Source organism: Schistocerca americana, chromosome 7 (assembly GCF_021461395.2).
Source record: "Schistocerca americana isolate TAMUIC-IGC-003095 chromosome 7, iqSchAmer2.1, whole genome shotgun sequence".
Taxonomy (NCBI): domain Eukaryota; kingdom Metazoa; phylum Arthropoda; class Insecta; order Orthoptera; family Acrididae; genus Schistocerca; species Schistocerca americana.
This window is the reverse complement of record NC_060125.1, coordinates 225,758,011-225,780,036: the sequence shown is the minus strand read 5'-3', so window position 1 is coordinate 225,780,036 and position 22,026 is coordinate 225,758,011. Positions and strand designations below refer to the sequence as shown.

At 44.3% G+C, this 22,026-nt stretch overlaps 1 protein-coding gene across 2 annotated transcripts in view; it reads right to left on the bottom strand.

Moving 5' to 3' along the window:
- LOC124622144 (protein goliath) overlaps window positions 1-18,895 on the bottom strand; it is a 639,805-nt gene extending 620,910 nt beyond the window's left edge. For both annotated transcript variants that reach the window (XM_047147776.1, XM_047147777.1), the window contains exon 1: window positions 17,798-18,895. In XM_047147776.1, coding sequence (XP_047003732.1) covers window positions 17,798-18,115 — 318 coding nt within the window. In that variant the 5' untranslated portion in view covers window positions 18,116-18,895. The remainder of the gene's footprint in view (window positions 1-17,797) is intronic.
- Window positions 18,896-22,026: the final 3,131 nt, after the last annotated feature.

Sequence of the window (22,026 nt, the reverse complement as noted above, 5' to 3'; positions counted from 1 at the left end):
TAATCAACATTAAAAGGGAAGTGATACACACAGAAACCCTACTCTACCGATTTTCAGACCAAAAAAAAAGTAGAGCAACAGTTTTCAGAAATGGGACACTTGACAGGCCATACGTTATCAGCCGGATCTCAACCGAGATACTCGTGAAGACGTCCACTGTCAGATCGCGCGTTATCCCCGATATCGCACTCATTAATAATGGATAAAGGGATTCAAAAACAGTTTACATTTCGGAACAGATACTGTGTTTCGAAAACAAACAGCCAGCTCGTCTCTGACATACTTCTTCATAATCTGCCTCTGGAAGCGTACTTTTATCCTCCAAATAAATAAATAAATAAAAGCCATGTGAAAACAAATCGCTGTTTCGAAGGCTGATGGTATTCGTCTTGGAAACGTATGTAGCATTCACACCGTTTCCGTTCATTTCAGGCACGTGAGACATGGAAACTGATTATGTATACAATTCGTTAGCCCAACTAGTAACTTGTACGAAACTTCCTGGCAGATTAAAACTGTGTGCCGGACTGAGACTCGAACTCGGGACCTTTGCCTTTCGCGTGCAAGTACTCTACCAACTGAGCTACCCAAGCATCCTCGTCCTCACAGCTTTAATTCCGCCAGTACCTCGTCTCCTACCTTCCAAACTTCATTCTAGTTACTTGTATGTTTCATATCAAGTTTCATTAGCAGTTTGTCTTGTCTTCTTTTATTACTAGTCCAAAGACGCCTCAGTTTTGACTCGGAGTAATTGCTGAAGAGATAAGTAACTTCTTTCCACAGAAAAAAACAAATGCCGATTCCAGTCGTAACAATAGTAATCAGAATAATAGAAATCACTGCTGTTACGAAACCCATTGTCTTGGTCAATGGTAGGAATGAATATCTTAAGTGGATACGCTTGACTTTTAGGAAGGGCAAATGACGATGGCGCTTTGTCTGGGGACAAAGATTTCCAAGTCTGTATTTGACATTTCAACAGCATTAGAGCACTTTTGCTGCTGCGTGAGCCTGTGCATGCAAACACCAGGCTGACGTTAAAATAGAGTGTGTGGCTTATAGTGGAATATAAATGTGACTCTCAGATTCCAAAAACGAGCGTCAGTCTTCCTGCTTATGTTATTTTAGAAAATGTTTGGGGAGGCCACGTACTCTACGAGTGTTTGCTGTCTATGCAATAATGAGATTCTTAGACAAACACAATTTTGATTTCAAAAGAGCCGCATTGCCAAGACAGGCATTACACATTTAGTGAAGCATAATAAATTATTTAAATGACGAAATAACAGTTGGGATCTTCGGCGACTCATCTGATGTATAAGGGGCAGTGAAATGAAAACGAGGGAGATGGGAAAAAAAGCAAGTAAACTGCTTATTTCAAAAATAAACGCCATAACATTTATGCCACTCTGAGATAAGGCGGTCAATATCTTCAGAGGAAAAAAGTCACGGTTCCCTACCATGATTGTACCCAGTCGTCCACCGCTTTGTCCCAGGCAAATCAGAGGTCACGAATGTCTTTCCTCAGGACTGCAAAAATATGAAAATCGCATAGGGAGAGATGGAGACTATATGCAGGATGTGTAGCCTACTCTAAACAACTCTGGCAACACGTAGGCGGGCCCACCCTCCATACAATCACGATTTCTCCCCAGGCGATTCCCCTATTTTTGGAGCCATTCGTAGCCGTATTTTTGCTACAGACGAAGAGGTGCATGGTTCCGTAGGCAACCGCAAACATTTTTCCATGAAGTCTTTGACCGTCTTGTTTCACACTGGGAACGACAATTAACACTTATGGTGATTACTTCTGAAATAATAAACAGTTTACTGACTTTTTTCCATCTGTTTCCTTTTCTTTTGACTCCTCCTTACTTTAACTGGGGGCCGGAGAACCAAAAGGACCCAAAGCAAAGACACAAAGTTTTCAGAAAAATAAATGTTCGTGAAAAATCAAACTTATACGCAAACCACTCGTTTCATAGGTTTCACTTGTTTTTTTAATTATGTCTTTACATCTTATATTTCCTATAAAAATTATGAACCCACTTCAAGCTATGAAATTTTAATTAATATCTGAGATTATTATAATTAATGTCAATATATAGGCTAGTGACAATATTATCTATTTGGCAGTTGTGAAGTTTGTAATAAATGTTAAACTAGAATCAAAACGTAAAGAGCGTATACTGAATGCACCACGCCTTGTTATGACCTGTACCAGAACTTCAACGTCATCAGTATCATCACTTTCATCAAGCGGAGTCTCTGGCTTGAGGTTCAGATAAAACGGTCTCTCCACTTCACTATGAAATCTATTAGTTTTGTTACTCTGTGTGTTTCAACGTTGATATTTGCCTTCCAGCTACGTATCTGGGCACTAGATTCGCAAGGCATCTACAAACTGTGGGAAAATGACAAATTTTGATCTCCCTTGACATGACTTGAGGAAAATGGTGCCTCCCAAAACTCCGATGAAGAATATTTTACTTTAAGCAAGAGTCCACAGCAACATGTTGGACAAATCCATCGTTGTAAAGTTCGTGAGATGTACAGTGCTATCACGTACATCAACTTTTGGTTTGGTAATTATGTCGGTAACATTCTTTAAGGTTCTGAAATCCCGGCGTCCGTTTTACAGACTATAAAAAGTTTAGTTAGCTTTGCTTTCTGTATAACTTGGCACCAACGAGCAGGTGAGAAAACTGGAACAGTTTTATGTTAGCAACCTTAAGCATCAATTGAGCAGCGCAGTGCAAAAAAAATATGCTTCATACTTTTGGCCCATAAGGAAGTGAATATCAGAGAAATCTGTGACACACTTGCCGTGAATGTTAATATACAGGGTATACATAAAGCCCGGCAACATTTTCAATTATTTATTGCACAAGAACCAAACATTTCATATATATCACACATGTCATTTTGAAGAGAAATCCTGAAAGGTGTTTTTTTTCCCCGTGTATACCGCCACAGCGTAGTTTGGTAATTTGCCTATAGTCAGCGCAAACATGGCGAGTTTAGGTGCGGAACGACCTTTCTGTGTGTTAGGGTTTGACAAATACAAGTGTGAAAGTGGAAAAGTGAACATGCATTATTGTCGAATCTGGGGTACAAGCATCCACACGAATACATTAAATTTGAGCGTGATTTCCCAAAGGTAAATGTTTTTTGTGCCTTGTCACATCGAAAACTGTATGGGCCATTCTTCTTCGCTGAGAGCACTGTCACTCGATATTCCTACTTGGACATGTTGCAGCAATGGCTGATGCCTCAAATGCAATCTCACTCTCCGTTCACCTTCCATCAGGATGGGACTCCACCCCATTTTCATCGTGAAGTTCGTGGGCACCTGAACACGGAGCTGCCGCATCGATGGATCGGCAGTACTACGGAAGGGGACAGTTGTTTCATGAAATGGTCTCCCAGATCACCAGATCTCACTCCGTGCGACTTTTTTCTGTGGGGGCACATTAAAGATCTGATGTACGTACCGCCGCTACCACGTGATGTAGTAGAGATCCGGGAGAGAATACGGGAAGCGACTGCCACAGTCGACGATGCCATGCTGGGACGGACATGGCAAGAAATCTATTACCGTATTGACGTCTGCCGGGTCACCCATCGTTCGCAAATCGAATGTTTATAAAAAAAAATCTTTCAGTGTTAATCTTCAAAATACAATATGTATGACATCTGTACAATGTTTAGATCTTGTGCAATAAATAACTGAATGTGTTCCCTGAGTTTATGTACACCTTCTATATACAGTGTAGGACTATAGTACTGACAAAATTGGTTCGCCATAAGATCAACAGTTGTCAGTGATAAAACTGAATTAAGGTAATTATGTTTTTCTACGGAGCACTTGGTTCACCACTTGCCTGGTTTAGTTCTTAATTAAGGAAGAGGATGTATAAAACACCTTACGAAATTCTCAGTGAGATAGGACACCATCCGCAAGGATAAAAACTTAAACAAGTGTTGCACATATTTCGATGGAGGCTACACCACAGTTCGTGCTTGGTGTTGTTGATTTATGACTTTACTTGAATCAGAGGCAGCACTGTTCATTTTTTGCAGACGACACAAGCAAAAGAAGCATCAGCAGCCAAAAATCGTAAATGTTATTTTCTGAACTCTGTTAACAATGTGCCGCCATATGACACAATGGTTAGGTGACGCAAGTAGCAGTTTTCATCATGTTGGACTACATTTTAAGCATGACAAAGGTCGCTGCCCGCTGGGTTCCGCGACTGCTCATACCCAATCAAAAATCCTGTCGAGCAGATGCAGTAGCAGAAACTCAGCTGTGTGATAGCAAATGGTTCAAATGGCTCTGAGCACTATGCGACTTAATTTCTGAGATCATCAATCGCCTAGAACTCAGAACTAATTAAACCTAACTAACCTAAGGACATCACACACATCCATGCCCGAGGCAGGATTCGAACCTGCGACCGTAGCAGTCGCTCGGTTCAAGACTCTAGCGCCTAGAACCGCACGGCCACTCCGGCCGGCTGTGTGATAACATTCCAGATGACTTCTTTAATCACCAAAGACGAATGCTGACTGTATCACCATGACACCAAAACAAAGGAGCAAAACATTCAGTGGCAATATGTGGGTTCAACATCGCCGAATAAGGCGAAGACTCAACGATCATTGGGCAAGGTGATGCTGAGTGTTCTTTGCGACTGCCATAGTGTGGTGCTAACACACAAGAGACGATCATATCACATAAAAACAAAGGAAACACATGGAAAAAAAATTAAGTAAACTGTTTACTACTCCGAAAGTAATCGCCATAACCGAAAAAATTTCACCCAACTATGAGACAAGATGGTCAATGCCTTCATAGAAAAATTCTTTTGGTTGCCTTCGGAAGCCTGATTGTATCCAGGCGTGCTCGTCTACGTCGGAATCAAATAGACTGCCATGAATATCTTTCTTCAGGGCTCCAAAAAATATGGAATTCGCATGGGGAGAGATCGGGCCTATATGAAAGATGTGTGAGTGAAACTTCTGCAGCGTAATCGCAGCAACGTCGGCAACAGGTGGCTGGTCGTTACCTTGCACGAGAATGATGTAATCCATGAACATGCCTGAACGTTTGCGATTGATAGCGCGCTTCACTTTTCGCAAAATGTCCACATACCGCTCTGTTCCAAAGAGTCAATGAGCAGCGGTCTCTTGCAGTCAAAAAAAGAGACCGTGATGTCTTTCCCGGAGGTAGCGTACCTTGTCTTTCGAGTATGCTGCAAAAGTTTTGGTGAGACGCCCTTACACATCCTCCATACCAGTCCCTATCTCACCCCATACGATTTCAATTTTTTTGGAACCCTGAAGAAAGACATTGATGGTCGCCGATTTGCTTCGGACGAAGGGGCGCACGTCTGGGTATAATCAGTTTCGTAGGCAATCGCAAACCTTTTTCCATGAAGGCATTGACCATCTAGTCTCACAGTGGAATAAATGAATTTATGGCGGTTATTTTTGAAATAAAAAGTAGTTTATTTACTTTTTTCGTCTGTCTCGTGTTCATTTGACAGCCCCTTATATTATATTCGTGGGCAAAAGTCTTGTCGCAGTGGATACACCGGTTCCCGTGAGATCACCGAAGTTAAGCGCTGTCGATCGTGGCCGGCACTTGGATGGGTGACCATCCAGGCCGCCATGAGCTGTTGCCATTTTCCGGGGTGCACTCAGCCTCGTGATGCCAATTCAGGAGCTACTCGACCGAATAATAGCGGCTCCGGTCACAGAAAACCATCGTAACGACCGGGAGAGCGGTTTGCTGACCACATGCCCCTCCGATCCGCATCCTCATCTGAGGATGACACGGTGGTCGGATGGTCTCAATAGGCCACTTGTGGCCTGAAGAATGAGTGCCATATTATACTCGTAAATGGCAAACCATCGCAGGAGCATACTAGCGAAATATCCTGACGACGGTACGGGAGGTTACGTAGACGAAGCTTTGCAGAAAGCTATCCTATGGGGTTGTTTCAGCTTTACGACAACGCTGCAGCTCATTCTGCGCCAGAGACAGTCACACGTGCTGTTTGTTTTGGTTATCAAATTTTACCTGCACCTTCCATATTTTCCTCAAATGGCACCCACCGATTACTCCCTCTTTCGAGGGATGAAAACCATTGCATGGCACGCATTTCCAGAATGAAAAAATGGCTTCATAAGTGAAACGTTTCCTTACCGGCCAAAACGTATACTCCTACAACCAAGCGACCGATGACCGTAGCAGGCTGGTCCCTTTAATCCCAACCAACCAACCAACGTACAACCAAGGTCCCCGCCAAACTATCCACCGTTGGGTAAAATGTGTCGCATTGAAGGGTGAATATACGGAGAAGGTTTAGCACCTTCATCCAGTTTCATGCTCTCTGATGGCAACTACTCGTAGAGCCTAGGAGAAACGTAAGAAAAGTCTACACGCACGCTTCCAGGCGATCTGTGCACCAGTGTTAAGGTTGTGTGTCGCGAATACGTGCTAAGGCCGGCAGCTTCGGGGGAATCACTGCGCATGCTGCCGCAATGAATGCGCCTCATGAGGAAACTGTGCACATTTACTGTATCACGGATCTCCACAGGCAACACACTGAAGCTGACAAGGGGCGTAGTCTCAGAAAAACGTACAGGATCCTAGCGATGGTAATGCGACTAATAATTGCCGATTTCATATTCAACAACGAAAGTTATTGGGGGGGGGGGGGGGGGGGGTTCAGTTCAAGACGATGTCGTGGCTGTTGAAGTATGATCACAGTTTGAAAGAAGCAAGGTAATAGACGGATTAGAGTTGAACGCGCCGGCCGGTGTGGCCGAGCGGTTCTAGGCGATACAGTCTGGAACCGCGCGGCCGCTACGGTCGCAGGTTGGAATCCTGCCTCGGGCATGGATGTGTGTGATGTCCTTAGGTTAGTTAGGTTTAAGTAGTTCTAAGTTCTAGGGGACTGATGACCTCAGCAGTTAAGTCCCATAGTTCTCAGAGCCATTTGGACCATTTTTTTAGAGTTGAACGCCCGATCGACAGCGTGATCATTAGTGACGGAACGCAAGCTTGAATTACGAAAGGATGGAGCAGGAAATCGGCCGTACACTTTTCAAAGGAACCATCCCGGCCTTTTCCTGGAGCAAGATAGGGAAATTACGGAAAAACTAAATCTGGATGGCTGGGCGGCGATTTGAACCGTCTTCCGCCTGAATGAGTCCATCGTCTTAACGCGTCGCTCCGTCTCTCTCTCGCAATTTGAGTTCCAGTTCGGTGCGCAATTGTAACTTGCTGTATACTGCGAGTTATACCAAAGCTACACTCCTTAAAGGATAGGCGATGAGATAGTAACATGTACTGCCCCGCGTTTGTTGAATTGTAATTCGAATGCACTGAAGATTGCTATTCGTAGCCGAAATCTAGATTTGCAAGCACAATAAAAACTAATGGAATTACGACTGATTGCTGCGTGCCTCTCCTTCCTCCTCAAAGGAGTAGAAAATTCAATCTGAAACCGTAGACATTTGATGTGCGTTAATGTGGAGAATAAGCACAGTTACGATGAAGATCGTAGATTACACTTACATGGTATATCTAACAGAACAGTACAAAAAAAAAGTCTTGAGCGGAAATTTTTGTCTCAAATACGATCATTTATTTGGAGTGTCTCGTGTGCAGCAACAAGAGCGTACCAGGATTTGAGTAGGGGGAAAGTAATTCATATTAGGTTCGATGAACGGAGAGGGAAAACGTAGAATAGAACACAGAACTAATTCAAAGATTTGTTTATTAACCCAACAACATATTAAACATAGTAATTATACCACTGTATGACAGAAACCCCGTCTACCTACAATGTACTTAATCGGGAGAGCATAGGCTGTATGAGATATGTATGTTTTATTTACTGTCAGGCAGGTAAACAAATAGTTAGCCCGCCCGTTTGGCCGTGCGGTCTAACGCACGGCTTTCCGGGCAGGAAGGAGCGCCTGGTCCCCGGAACGAATCCGCCCGGCGGATTTGTGTCTAGGTCCGGTGAGCTGGCCAGTCTGTGAATGGTTTTTAGGCGGTTTTCCATCTGCCTCTGTGAATGCCGGTTGGTTCCCCTTATTCCGCCTCAGCTACACTATGTCGGCGATCGCTGCGCAAACAAGTTCTCCACGTACGAGTACACCACCATTACTCTACCACGCAAACATGGGGCTTACACATGTCTGGTGTGAAACGTTCCCTGGGGGGTCCACCGGGGGCCGAACCGCACAATAACCCTGGGTTCGGTGTGGGGCGGCGGAGGGGTGAAGTGGACTGCGATAGTCGTCGCGGGGTTGTGGACCACTGCGGCTGCGGCGGGGACAGAGCCTCTCCGTCGTTTCTAGGTCCCCGGGTAACATAACATAACATAACATAAACAAATAGTTTGTCCACAAAGGACTATTTTTCAAGGGCTACAAATGATTAGATAAAACTAGAAAAAGCATGGATTTACTGCTTCAGTCACTTTTATTTTAAACGGCACTACACGTTTCAATGGTCATGCCATTGTCATGAAGTGATGATGATGATTGGATTGTGGGGCGCTCAACTGCGCTGTTATCAGCGCCCGTACAAATTCTCAATCTTTTCTCAGTCCAGTCGTGCCATTGCATGAATGATGATGAGGACAACACAAACACATAGTCATCTCGAGGCAGTTGAAAATCCCTGACCCCGCCGGGAATCGAACCCGGGACCCCGTGCTCGGAAAGCGAGAACGCGACCGCGAGACCACGAGCTGCGGACTTGTAATGAAGTAGGGTAGGAAGTTTTTACTTTGTGGGATTTACTTGTGATACGCACGAGTGTCAACTATTTATCAGGCAGTGATGTGCCGAGAAGGTTATGTGTCGTTCTTCACTGGTGAGGAAATATCAGACAGGTAGGTAGACTTAGGTAGGTTTTCAACATTTGCTAGTAACGCCACAAAATCCATCTCAAATTGAAAGTATAACGCTAGTGTAATCAACGATGCATGTAAGCAGACTGAAGCGATGAATGAAAATTTGTACCAAAGCCGGAATTCAAACCCGGGTCTCCTGTTCACTTTGCAGATGCGCTCACCATTACGCCACCCTGGCACAGTGACTCTGCACGGACTACCCTAGCATGCATCTCTCCTCAATCGAAAATCCCATTCACGCCTCAGCCCACATGGTATCCCCCTGAACTCTAACAGCATTGCATAGGCTCTCCCCAGCTGTCTGGAATAGCACCTCAGCGTCGAACGAAACTGGGGGATCCTGCCTGAAACCCAAGCATAGGTGGCTTAATCAAATTCGAACCCAGGTCGTCGCCTAGTGAACAGGAGAACTGGGTTCGAATCCCGCCTTGGTGCAAATTTTCATTCATCGCATCAGTCTACTTATGCACATCATAGACGTTTGAGACCGAGTTTCATTTGGCTAGTGTAATCATTGAGAGCTGGAGCCAACTGACATTTACAGCTGCAAGAAAAACAGCGTGAGCAGCAAAATAGTTTTGAGATTTCACGAAAAAATGGTTCTGGGTACTCTTGCTGCTTGTCAGTGTTCATTACATGTCCCGGCTTTCTTCGGACCGATCCTGAAACGAGATATATAAAATGGTTCACATAGCTCTGAGCACTATGGGACTTAACATCTGAGGTCATGTCCCCTAGAACCTAGAACTACTTAAACCTAACTAACCTAAGGACATCTCACACGTCCATGCCCGAAGCATGATTCGAATCTGCGACCGTAGCAGACTGAAGTGCCTAGAACCGCTCGGCCACAGCGGCCGGCGTTTTATTTATATATATATATATATATATATATATATATATATATATATATATATATGTGTGTGTGTGTGTGTGTGTGTGTGTGTGTGTGTGTGTGTGTGTGTGTGTGTGTGTGATGGGGGTGGGGGGGCAAAACGACTTCAGTCTGCAAGAAACATAATTTTTCTGGGGAAGAGGAGATAGTGGAGGGCGAGAGCGGATGATCTCCCATGCCCTTCGCCGCCTTTGTGCTTGCACAGAAATGTTCTGTTCACTATTGAACAAGGAAAAATTGTCATGTATAGAACACTAATGTTAATTAATATAAATGAGGGTCTGTTGGGGAGCTATAACGTGTTTAGCCGAAGAGAAAGCGGACAGTGGTGTTCACAATGACTCAACGGAATCTCGTGAAGCTAAGATCAGGTGACTCCAAGCACTACAATACTACCCTGGTTCCAGCCGAAGACTACACTACTCTTTGTCTGTAAAATTACCTGGATTGCGTACCACATCACATTGTAAGATGATGTAGCCTGACGAAGATCATTTGCAACGCTGATACGTCCTCTTACAATATGACGTGGTCAAAACCCAGAGGAATTATATGGAAACTGGTTGCGGCCGCGAAAACCTGCAGACTTAAAATCCTTTAAGAAACGCTGTTGAAACAAATGTAGACGTCAAAAGCTTTTCACAGAAAGGCATAAAAACTTAATATGGAATGACAGATAGGTAGTGCGATTGTTAGTCCTCCGCTGTACCAGGTACACCAAATGTCGTAGCAAAGGTAAGCAGTATAATTGCAGCTCGACACCGCCGAGATCTTTTGGGGATGCCGTGCGGCTACTAGCCTTATCAATGATAGTCACTGCGGGACAGGTAATACCTTTCTGGCGTAAAAGATAATCACATATACAACTATTCATATAACGGTTTCGGGATCCCGAAAATATAGATCAAACATCGGAATTCAGTAAATATTGAACCAAATGATACTACCTACCTGCTTTGACCCATGACATCAAATAATTAAAAGTATCGTCCCTACCGATACCACTCGTCAGCTTTGATCCATGACATCGAAACTGTGAGCATGAACTACTCATCGGAAAACAACGTGTGTAAAACAAACGCCATGACTCCGTCACATTTCAACACAATCCACACCTAAGGCTAGGCTACAGATCAGTCTGTCACCACAAAATACATCCCACACAATAATGTAAGGACAAAATTGCGTACATATGACATCACCCGGCACGTCATCGTTACGTCACGGATCAAAGTCAGCGTCTGGTATCGGTAGGTTCACTTAACCTGTCATACGAAGTCGGATAATTTTAAAAGTATTGACTGTTTCCTGTCGCACAAAAATGCTATAAATTTGACACGATGGTTATCGGATTGCAAAAAACATAGCACCGCATTTGTGACGCCTTAGAAATGGACTCTATTGGGCGCGCAAGTCACGCATCGAGCATGGTGTCCTTGAACCCAGCGCGTCTGGTTCGCCAGTCCCTGAAGCACTGAGCGAGTCTTACATTCTGCAGGTAGCTTACTCCTTAGCCGTTTCTGGGACAATGCCGATGCTTACTTGATTCTTCATAACTAAATTTCTGTATTCATCCCGGGAATTCCTTTTCACAGTGGTTGTTAGGTATTGATACTCCGTCATTTGTACGTATTTCATATTTTTCCGTAGGCACGGCGGACAGCTCCTGTAGCCACTGGCATCTGGATGCTTTCCGTTTTGATTAGTCCGCGGAACCTGCTTCACGAGAACCAAACATTTCTCATTCTGTCGCTGCGAACGGTGCAGAACACTCGTACACGGGGGTGAGCAATATACTGGTCTTCTCGAGCTTAATAGAAAGGCAGTGTCTTCGGAAGAACTGTTCCATTTTTAAAACGAAACAAACTAATTGCGAATATTCTAATCGCATATATTTCTGATGATAAACCGTTTTCAGTTTCGCAGGGTCATCACCAAATGACAGTCAACTCTCGTTAAACATAGGGCGGTTGCATGTATGCGTGCATTTTAAATCCAAACCGTACATTTCAGGACATGAGTTCCTTATCAAAACTTTATCTACTAAGTCCTCTCTACAACCCCCAGAAGACGGTAATGGCAATTGTGAAACACCCTGTATTTTGCCTACTAGGCCACTGGGGACTTTCCAGAAGTTAGGAAACTACAAAAGGTCCTTTCAGAATTTCCAGATATACCATTTAAATACCAAATTAATAACAGAGCCATTACAGAATCATGCAACTTCTTTGAATGACACTTTCTGTCGCACAGTTCTATCTTTGTAAATCGCCATCTCGCTATGTAAACATCCTTGTGTGTACGCTGCTCTACACTGTTTGTACCTCTAAAGTTTAGAAAAGTATTGTATCTTGCTTATCATTTGCCGAAAGATGTACTACTTCAAAAGCAGTCAACAATGCTGTAAAAAGAATCGGGATTTTTTATTTAATACAGAACTACCTCAGCCCTTATGTTAAAAAGTTGTTTACGATGTTTGAATTCATTTTTAGGTCGAATTAAAGTGTGGTGTTTTTTCTGTAGGGAACCACCATCCCAAAGAGCTTTCGTTACGACAGCAATGAGCCAATATCGCGCATGTACAGCATAAGCCGTCTGGTGATGAACCAGCGTGTTCGAAATCGGTAATAGCGCTATTTATTCTTAAGAAATAGCTTTATTAGTAGAGGGTAGTTGTTATTTTTACTTTACTGTTGGTATTGGTGTGTAAAATTAGAGATTAGATCTCACACAGAGGGCTCCCGCGCACCATTCGCAAGAGGGAAGTGACGAAGTACCCGACACCACACACCATAAGGTGCCCTGAAGGGTATAGGTATAGATGTGGAATCTGGTTGTAGCCATTAGTACTCTTATATGCTACGTGGGATTTAGGAAGATATATTGTTCTCGAAAATCATGAAATACTTCGAAGAAAACAGTCTATTGACGCACACCCAGCACGGCATGAGAAAATACAGTTCTAGTAAAATACAACTGACACTATTCGCACGAAGTAATGAGTGCTATCGACAGGAGATCTCAAGCTGGTTTCATATCGCCAGATTTCAAGAAGGCTTTTGACACCGCTTCTAATCAAATTGCGCGCCTATTGAATGTCGTCTCAGTAAGTTGTGCGATTGTATTCGTGATTTCCTGTCGTTCGTAATAATCGACGGGAAGTCTGAGTAAAGCGGAAGTAATATCTGGGGCTCCCCAAGGCCCTCTGCTGTTCTTAATCTATGCAAACGATTGATGAGACAGTCTGAACAGTTCTCTTAGATGATGCTGTTGTTTACCGTCTAGTAAAGTCGCTAAACAATGGAAACGAATTGGAAAACGATTTAGGCAAGATATCTTATGGGTGCGAAAAGTAGCAATCGACTCTAAAAAAACAAAAAGTGTGAGGAATTCCACACGATTATTAAAAACATACGTTATATGATATATCAAACATATTTAAAGGTTGTCGATTCAACTAAACACTTAGGAATTACAGTTGCGAACAACTCAGATTGGAACCATTAAATAGAGAAAGTTATGGGGAAGGCGAACCAAAGACTAAATTTCATCGGTAGAACACTTACAAGATGCAAGAAATCTTCTAAAGAGTCTTCCAATACTACGCTTGTCCATTATCTTGTGGAGTACTGTCGCTCAGTATGGGGACCTTACCACCCATGTCTGACGGAGGATATTGAAAAAATTCAAAGAAAGGCAGCTCGTTGTGTATTACCGAGTAATACTGGAGTAGGTTTTGCGGATATCGTAAGTGTTTTGGGGCGGGAATCATTAAAACAAAGGCGTTTTTCGATGTAGTGAGATTCCAAGAATCAATTTTCCCCTCCGACTGCGAAGACATTTTGTTGACTCCCACATACGTAGGAAGAAATGTCTATCGTAATAAAATGTGAGAAACTTTTAGAGGTTATTTTTCCCACTTGCTGTTTGGCAGTGGAACGGTCGAGAAATGGTCTGAAAGTGGTTTCATGAACCGTCTGCCAAACCCTTAAGAGTGAATTGCAGAGGAGTCACGGAGATGTAGCCGGACATACACACAGCGACCCCGACAGTCCGCTTCCATGATGTAAAATGTGAAGAATGCCTTGTTATCTATATTATAAACGGCTAACCCGTGGCATCGTCCCAATTGCAGGTCGTATACCTAACCGTTTCCAGCGGCAATAAAATATTTGTTTTCATTATCTCATCCATTAGTTGACAGAAATGAAAAATTTAGAATGCTGTAATAATCTACTCATTAAGAGCTATAGTTTTATGTTAAAGATTTGACGCAATACGTTAAATATTTCAGCTAGAAACTGTAAGTCACGACGTGCTAACTACCTGGACTCTATACATCCAGTATTTGAGAATGAGGATACTTAGTGACTTCCAACATATTTCACACACAATTTTTCTCGGTTACAACCCCACAAAATAATGAAAGGAAAAAAAACTTTATAACAGGATTAGAAACAGTCTCGATCGGTATAAATCATTTACTTACAGTGGTTACGGGTTTCGGTCAGGATTTGGCCATCTGCGGACTATTTCTACAAACAAGGTAGGCGGAGGCGTCGTGAAATCTTAAACACAGGCTCCGTTCACTCCACCGCAGATGGTCACATTCTGACCGAAACCATTAACCATTGTAAATAAATGATTTATTGCGGTCGAGACTGTTTTCAATCCATTTTTAAAGTGCATTTAGCCAGACCGCTGTTTTTCTATGTGAAATGTTCTAGAAAATTACTGAAAGGAAAAAAGTTTATCGCCTACTGCATTTTCGTTGTTCGTGCAGCAAAACAACACCAGACGTTACGTTTTAGTCTGTTACATCTGTACTATTAACACTATTCACAACACATTTTGCAGACAGTATTCACTTATACCAGTGAATGTACCTGTAAAATTATATCGACACACAGCTCTCGGGAGATATGTTGTTTCGCACATGGGAATGAGATACCTTAAAGCAGAGGTCGTCAAACGTTTTTGCTTAAGAGCCAATTCTCACATAGTAGGGAAGACACCTCGGGCCGCATTGTAAGGTGGCGGGAGGGGGTTCGGGGTTGTAGAGGCCCCTCAAAGAGAAATTCAGTTTTCACCAAACCATGGATGTTATTGATGGAGACTTATCACATTTTGAATCTACATATTCTATGGTATCACACCAAACATACGTGGAAAAGTAAATAATATATTGGAACTACATGCATTTTTCCGAAGGCTTACAAAGTGACCAATTTTCGGTACCTAAGCGGGTGCCCTCGCCACTAGATCCCATGTTTGTCGTTCTGATTCACGGGCACATTTTCTAGGCATCTTCACACCCTGCTACTCGTATCTGATAGAACACCAAGCAACTGCAGCACACCGTTTTGAATCAGACTTTTGTATTAGCCCAAATAGAATAGAGACGATGTTAAATAATATAACTTTATTAACTCAAAATTGCCACAAAGGCATAAAATGACGGCTGATAGAATATATACAGATGGATGTGTAAGTCAGTCTGATCTGTAATATTTTGCGCGATATATGGAAGTAACCAACTCCAACTGACGTGAACACTTTGATCACTCTTCGAGAAGCGACGCTATGTCGGCATCAGTGATCCATAGAAAAAACTATCAAACTGAAATAAGTAACAAGGACCTGCACTTTTAGACCACAAGACCTACTTTAAAGATTGATACTGAAAGTATTACTCTCTATACAAGCGAGGTAGCAAAAAATTATATAAAAGACTTGGTTTACGTCAAGTGACTCAAAAAAAAAAGATTTTACTAAAAAATAACGGAACATGCTTTGTCAATCTCACTTGACAGTGGCGATGTACGTTTGATTTCACCTTACTTGCTACAAACATGAACCACATTTGAAGATAAGCGTCTGTATAAACGCGCCTACACGAAACCATGGTACTTTTGTCTGGCATTTATACCATAGCGGATGATCGGTGCTGTCAGTGTAAGAGAGTGACTGTCAGCACTGGAACACAAACAATAAAATATTTCCCCTCCCGTTTCTATTAAACCTACAGTGACCGAGCTAGATACCACTCTGCCACTGACGGAAGCTCGCGCGCGAACACACGAACTTCATTTAAAATGAAGCACGGCTTAAAATATCACTGTATGTGTAAGAATTTTTGTTTGTTACTGAACAAGAAAAATAAACCCTGAACAAGCTCTTTACGTTAGTTGACATTTTGGATTCTGCATTAGGTGCTAATTGCTATACTGAGATATTCTAATTTATTAAAAGCCATCAAAGTTTTACTTAATGATACTTGAACTACGTAGTTTTTGTTTCAAAAATTGTGTGCAATCGCAGTAATTCAACACGCACGAAGAACACATTTAAAAACGGCGAGAAACTAGTTGTTCTCAATGTTTTCTACAAGATTACGAAGAAAATGGAGTATGGAGCTTTTCATTGCGCACATATAATGCAAGGCGGAATCAGTAGCGTTCAAGGGTGGTAAACGTATGTTCTGTGACGCCAGTTCGAATCTTGCTGTGCCGCTTTTCTTTCTTCTTTCAGGTTAAATACCGTACCTACATCGTTTAGATACGACATTCATCAAATATGTGCTAATTAACACATACTTAATGATTTTTATATAAATTGCTCGTCTTCTTGTTTCCAGTTACATATCGCAAGGAAAGTTCCTGTTTTCATTGCAAATATAAATTCTTAATTATCGCATTTTACTCAAGACCGTTAAAGATTGCTTAAGTTAAGAAAACATCACACAGTTAAATTTTTGGGAGGAAAATGAAAAATCAAATACTCTTATTTGGGTCCGTCCATTGTTTTATGCCGCAGAAGTGATCTCACACGATAAACAGACATCAGCGTTGTAGAAACACTGAAAACAATATTCACGGCATCGAGCACACTGTACTGTCACTGCATTTTTATAATTACCACCATACCACTGCTATCTGAACCCAACAGAATTTATCTGGATCCAAGTTAAGGGATTTGTCGCGAGAAATACCAAGACATTTAAACTGCCGCACGTACTGGAACTGAAGTGCGCAAGCTTTGTCAAGCGTCGCTGGTGACATACAGAACAACACGTCATAAAGAAGCGGAGAAAATGTGGTTTTTTGGTTGTTTCGGGGATTCTGTTTATCGCCTCGTTATCAACGTAGCAGTTACTAGAATGTATTCCTCGGAGTCGGATACTGCAGTTGGAAGTTTGCCAGACGAATGACTAATACTTTGTTGTTTCAATATTTAACTATACAGTGAAAACCTCGCAATATGCTTTTATGTCACACATAACTTACGTAAAACAAATTTCCGTGTGCTTAAGCTAGAAATTTTCATCACTCTTGTTTTTAATTACAGTACTATGTTAGCCGAGATCGAGAGCATGTTATGTTTTCCGTCTGGTCACCTAAGAAGTGTCTTGTCGGAGTTTTGCCATATATTATTTCATTCTGTTGAAAAAATTCAATTACGTTCGAAGCTATACCGTTTCACTGCTCGTCTCATTTTACGTTTTAACTGCAACTGTCCACATCACTGCAAATTAGTCGGACCACTTGCCTGGCTGGTGCAGTCTAAGTGAAATGCGCTGGTGAACCTGTTGTCCCGAATCGATGTGCGCGTAAAGCACGGCATCAAACGTACTCTTGTTATCGTACTTTACTATACTCGAGATAGCTTGGCTTCCGCTCCACGTGAAACTAAATCCAATGGCGTGCCAGCAAACGCAGAAGAAGACACAGTGTAATGTTTACATCAGGTTTATCAACGCTGTATAGATAAATATTATCATAAAATACAGCCGAGAACCGCTGGTCTAATGTACACTTGCGGCCCATGCGGGCCGTAATTTGACGACCACTGTTTTGAAGACTCGGGGGGGAGGGGGGGGGGGGGTCTGGTAAGAAAGCAAAGCCTGATTCTGCAATAACAATGGGATGAAATTGAGTTTCCGGATGCGGTGCCTCCTCACCTGCGCGGACACGTTGAGGACGGCGGGCACGCCCCCGCAGCTCACGGCGCCGCCGCTGCCGCCGCCCCCGCTGTAGTCGGTGGGGTGGGCGTGCTGTCGCGGGCCCAGGCCGGAGGCGGCGCCCGACGGCGGCGGCCACTCGACCACCGAGGGCTCGATCCCCGCCGTGACAGGAGGCGGTGGCGGCGGGGGCGGAGGAGGCGGCGTGGAAGCGGAGGCGCGCGCCAACGCGGCGCGCACCACGAGAGGCAGCAGCAGCGCGCACGCCCACATGGCGCACAGACCGCGGCCCCAGCGGCGCTCGCGATCACCAGGCATGCATCGGAGGCGGACGCAGTCTGCGCCGCCGGTGGTTCTCCTGGTCTTGTCTTCCCGAGCCCACTGCTTGCTCCTCACACCCTTTCGAATGTCAACGGGATGACACCTTCTCTATGTCTGGACTTCACGAAATTTTGATTCACTAATGTGGATTTGGTTGTTATTCTTTTGTTGTTTCACAGTCACTGGTGGAGATTTCAGATGAGTGTATACGGGCACAACCACTGCCAAACAACGAAAGCCAGTCGGAAGTGGACGGTAGGAGTAGAAACTATAGGACCCACTGCAGTTGAACAGGATCTGATCTTCGGTTCGGTACAAATGATGCTCGACAACAGTGATCAACGTGGTGCGAAGTTGGACGGGTTCTACAGATGATGATTGCACTCACAAACAGACAGACGCCGTCACCTCTGTGTAAGGTCTACCGGCCGATATATCCGTTGTCTACTGTATTCTCCTTCCGGACCGGTACAGAAACGGATGTGCGGAGGAAATCGAGTGCGTTGGCGGTGCGGGGAGTGCAAAGAGAGCAGTCTCGTCTGGCCGTGGCGGGCGCGTCGCGACGCCCGGCGTCCGTATATATAGCGACGGCGATGCGCGTAAGCCGCACTGCGTCAGGCTGCCGGCTGTCTCGCGTCGGCCTGGGGGGAGGAAGACCCGCGAGTGCAGCGCGCCGGGGTACGGCTTCGGAGCTCTCGGAGATGGGCAGAAGACACCACACCGAGCCACCGATCTCGCAGCTGAGCACAGCGCGACGACTGTTCGCTGCCGCGGCCGGCACACAACAAAGCGGCTAAGCCGACTCTCGCGGGGTCAGCGCGCACGCGCGGCCTTGGTGCAGCCCTGCGCCGCCAGAGGCGCCACCGCCGACTGTCCCCCCCACCACCCGGCGCATCCCGGCGGTACAACCAAACAAAGCGGGTAGAGAAACCTAGGCGGTGACGGCCCTCTGCAGTAACAAGCGATGCATTTGCCTTGCGCCTTGCGTCCTCTCGGCACTCGCGGACGGAGGTGCCCTGCTAAAAGAGAAAAGTTGTGATCAATAGCCTGCGGGCCTAGCCAGCACACTTAGTACCGTATATATTTTATGTCTACATATCTTGTGTATTCCGCATTGAGATCTTATTTTCGAGACGTTCACGTCCCTGTCCTGTTCGCGCTAGTTCACCGAATCGATTGGCCAGACAGCTGGCCTCTCTATGCTACACACGAACGATATAAACACACAAGCTTCCGTGGCAGATGTCACACTCCTTTATATTATAGCGCGGCAGTATAACCAGGTCGTTAATGAAAATCGGTATGCATGCGACAGCACGCTTACAAACATGTACCAAAACTCCGCGCGTAAAAACTGGTGCTCGTATGTCGGGTTCTATTGGTGATAAAAAGGTAGGGCAAAGTGTTTTGCATGGCTGGGGACCATTTTTATACCCAACAGAAGGTTCGCCTTCCAAGGGAACTCCCCATCTCACTCCTCTCGGATTTAGTGTTAGGAAGTTGCCCCCCTTCTAACAGCCGTGTACCGCAAGTTTCTAGAGGAACGGAAGGTTCCAAATGATTGGAAAAGACCGCAGGTAGTCCCAGTCTTCAAGAAGGGTCGTCGGGCAGATGCGCAAAACTATAGGCCTATATCTCTGTCATCGATCTGTTGTAGAATTTTAGAACATGTTTTCTGCTCGCGTATCATGTCATTTCTGGAAACCCAGAATCTACTCTGTAGGAATCAACATGGATTCCGGAAACAGCGATCGTCTGAGACCCAACTCGCTTTATTTGTTCATGAGACCCAGATAATATTAGATACAGGCCCCCAGGTAGATGCCATTTTCCTTGACTTCCGGAAGGCGTTCGATACAGTTCCGCACTGTCGCCTGATAAACAAAGTAAGAGTCTACGGAATATCAGACCAACCGTGTGGCTGGATTGAAGAGTTTTTAGCAAACAGAACACAGCATGTTGTTCTCAATGGAGAGACGTCTACAGACGTTAAAGTAACCTCTGGCGTGCCACAGGGGAGTGTTATGGGACCATTGCTTTTCACAATATATATAAATGACCTAGTATATAGTGCCGGAAGTTCCATGCGGCTTTTCGCGGATGATGCTGTAGTATACAGAGAAGTTGCAGCATTAGAAAATTGCAGAGAAATGCAGGAAGATCTGCAGCGGATAGGCACTTGGTGCAGGGAGTGGCAACTGACCCTTAACATAGACAAATTTAATGTATTGCGAATACATAGAAAGAAGGATCATTTATTGTATGATTATATGATAGCGGAAAAAACACTGGTAGCAGTTACTTCTGTAAAATATCTGGGAGTATGCGTACAGAACGATATGAAGTGGAATGATCATATAAAATTAATTTTCGGTAAGGCGGGTGCCAGGTTGAGATTCATTGGGAGAGTCCTTAGAAAATGTAGTCCATCAACAAAGGTGGCGGCTTACAAAACACTCGTTCGACCTACACTTGAGTATTGCTCATCAGTGTGGGATCCGTACCAGGTCGGGTTGACAGAGGAGATAGAGAAGATCCAAAGAAGAGCGGCGCGTTTCGTCACAGGGTTATTTGGTAAGCGTGATAGCGTTACGGAGATGTTTAGCAAACTCAAGTGGCAGACTCTGCAAGAGAGGCGCTCTGCATCGCGGTGTAGCTTGCTGTCCAGGTTTCGAGAGGGTGCGTTTCTGCATGAGGTATCGAATATATTGCTTCCCCCTACTTATACCTCCCGAGGAGATCACGAATGTAAAATTAGAGAGATTCGAGTGCGCACGGAGGCTTTCCGGCAGTCGTTCTTCCCGCGAACCATACGCGACTGGAACAGGGAACGGAGGTAATGACAGTGGCACGTAAAGTGCCCTCCGCCACACACCATTGGGTGGTTTGCGGAGTATAAATGTAGATGTAGATGTAGGATGTCCCAATGGATAGTCTGCCAAAAACTGAACAGAGAGCAAGCATGAAAAGAGGAAGGTGTGCTGAATTAGGAAAAAAGAAGCAAAACAGAACTCTGAACGTACCAAGCTCAGTATATGCAACATCGACCAAATCTGAGTGGTGAGGCCGCCGTGGTTGTGTGGTGAAAACTTGCTTTTGTGTCCCAAAGAGTTTCATTTTGATTCATATGGTTCACAGGGCTCTGAGCACTATGGGACTTAACATCTGAGGTCATCAGTCCTTTAGAACTTAGAACTACTTAAGCATAACTAACCTAAGGACATCACACACATCCATGCCCCAGGTAGGATTCGAACTTGCCACCGTAGTAGTCTCGCGGTTCCGGACTGAAGCGCCTAGAACCGCTCGGCCACCGCGGCCGGCGGTTGTGTGGTCACGGTGATAGATTGTGAAGTGGGAGATCGGTGTTCAAATTTCCCTCGTGCCCCACTTGCGAATTTGTTTTTCTCAAAATTATGAACTGTCCGTCCGATCATTGCCGTGTCTGTTAGGTGTTTTCAAATTTGTGTCTGTGTGGTTGTGTAACATCCGTTTGCTATAGCGAGCTGTAAGGGAGGGACCTCTAGACCTACGTATCTCCCATGTGTTCCGCGTAAGTACCACATGTTATGACTAGCGTTCCGTTTTGGAAGTTTTGTCTTTTGAACTCCTTTGTTGTAACATAGTTCATACCCGTTTATTTGTTGTTTTCATTTCTGTGAGAAGTCTGTGCGGCATCTCGCCGGCTCTCACTATTGCTCTTGCTATTCTCCCGATGTTGCATATCTTGACCTCGGACCACCCATTGTTTGCATTTTGCTTTATCTTTTACAATTCGGTACACCTTCTTCCTTTTTTCATGCTTGGTGTGTGTTCGAATATCACACACTTCCTCCTCCTTGGACAAATGGAACAAATCGGTCGGTTCTTTTTGCATTTGATGTGGTCTATGATGTGCTTAATGGGAC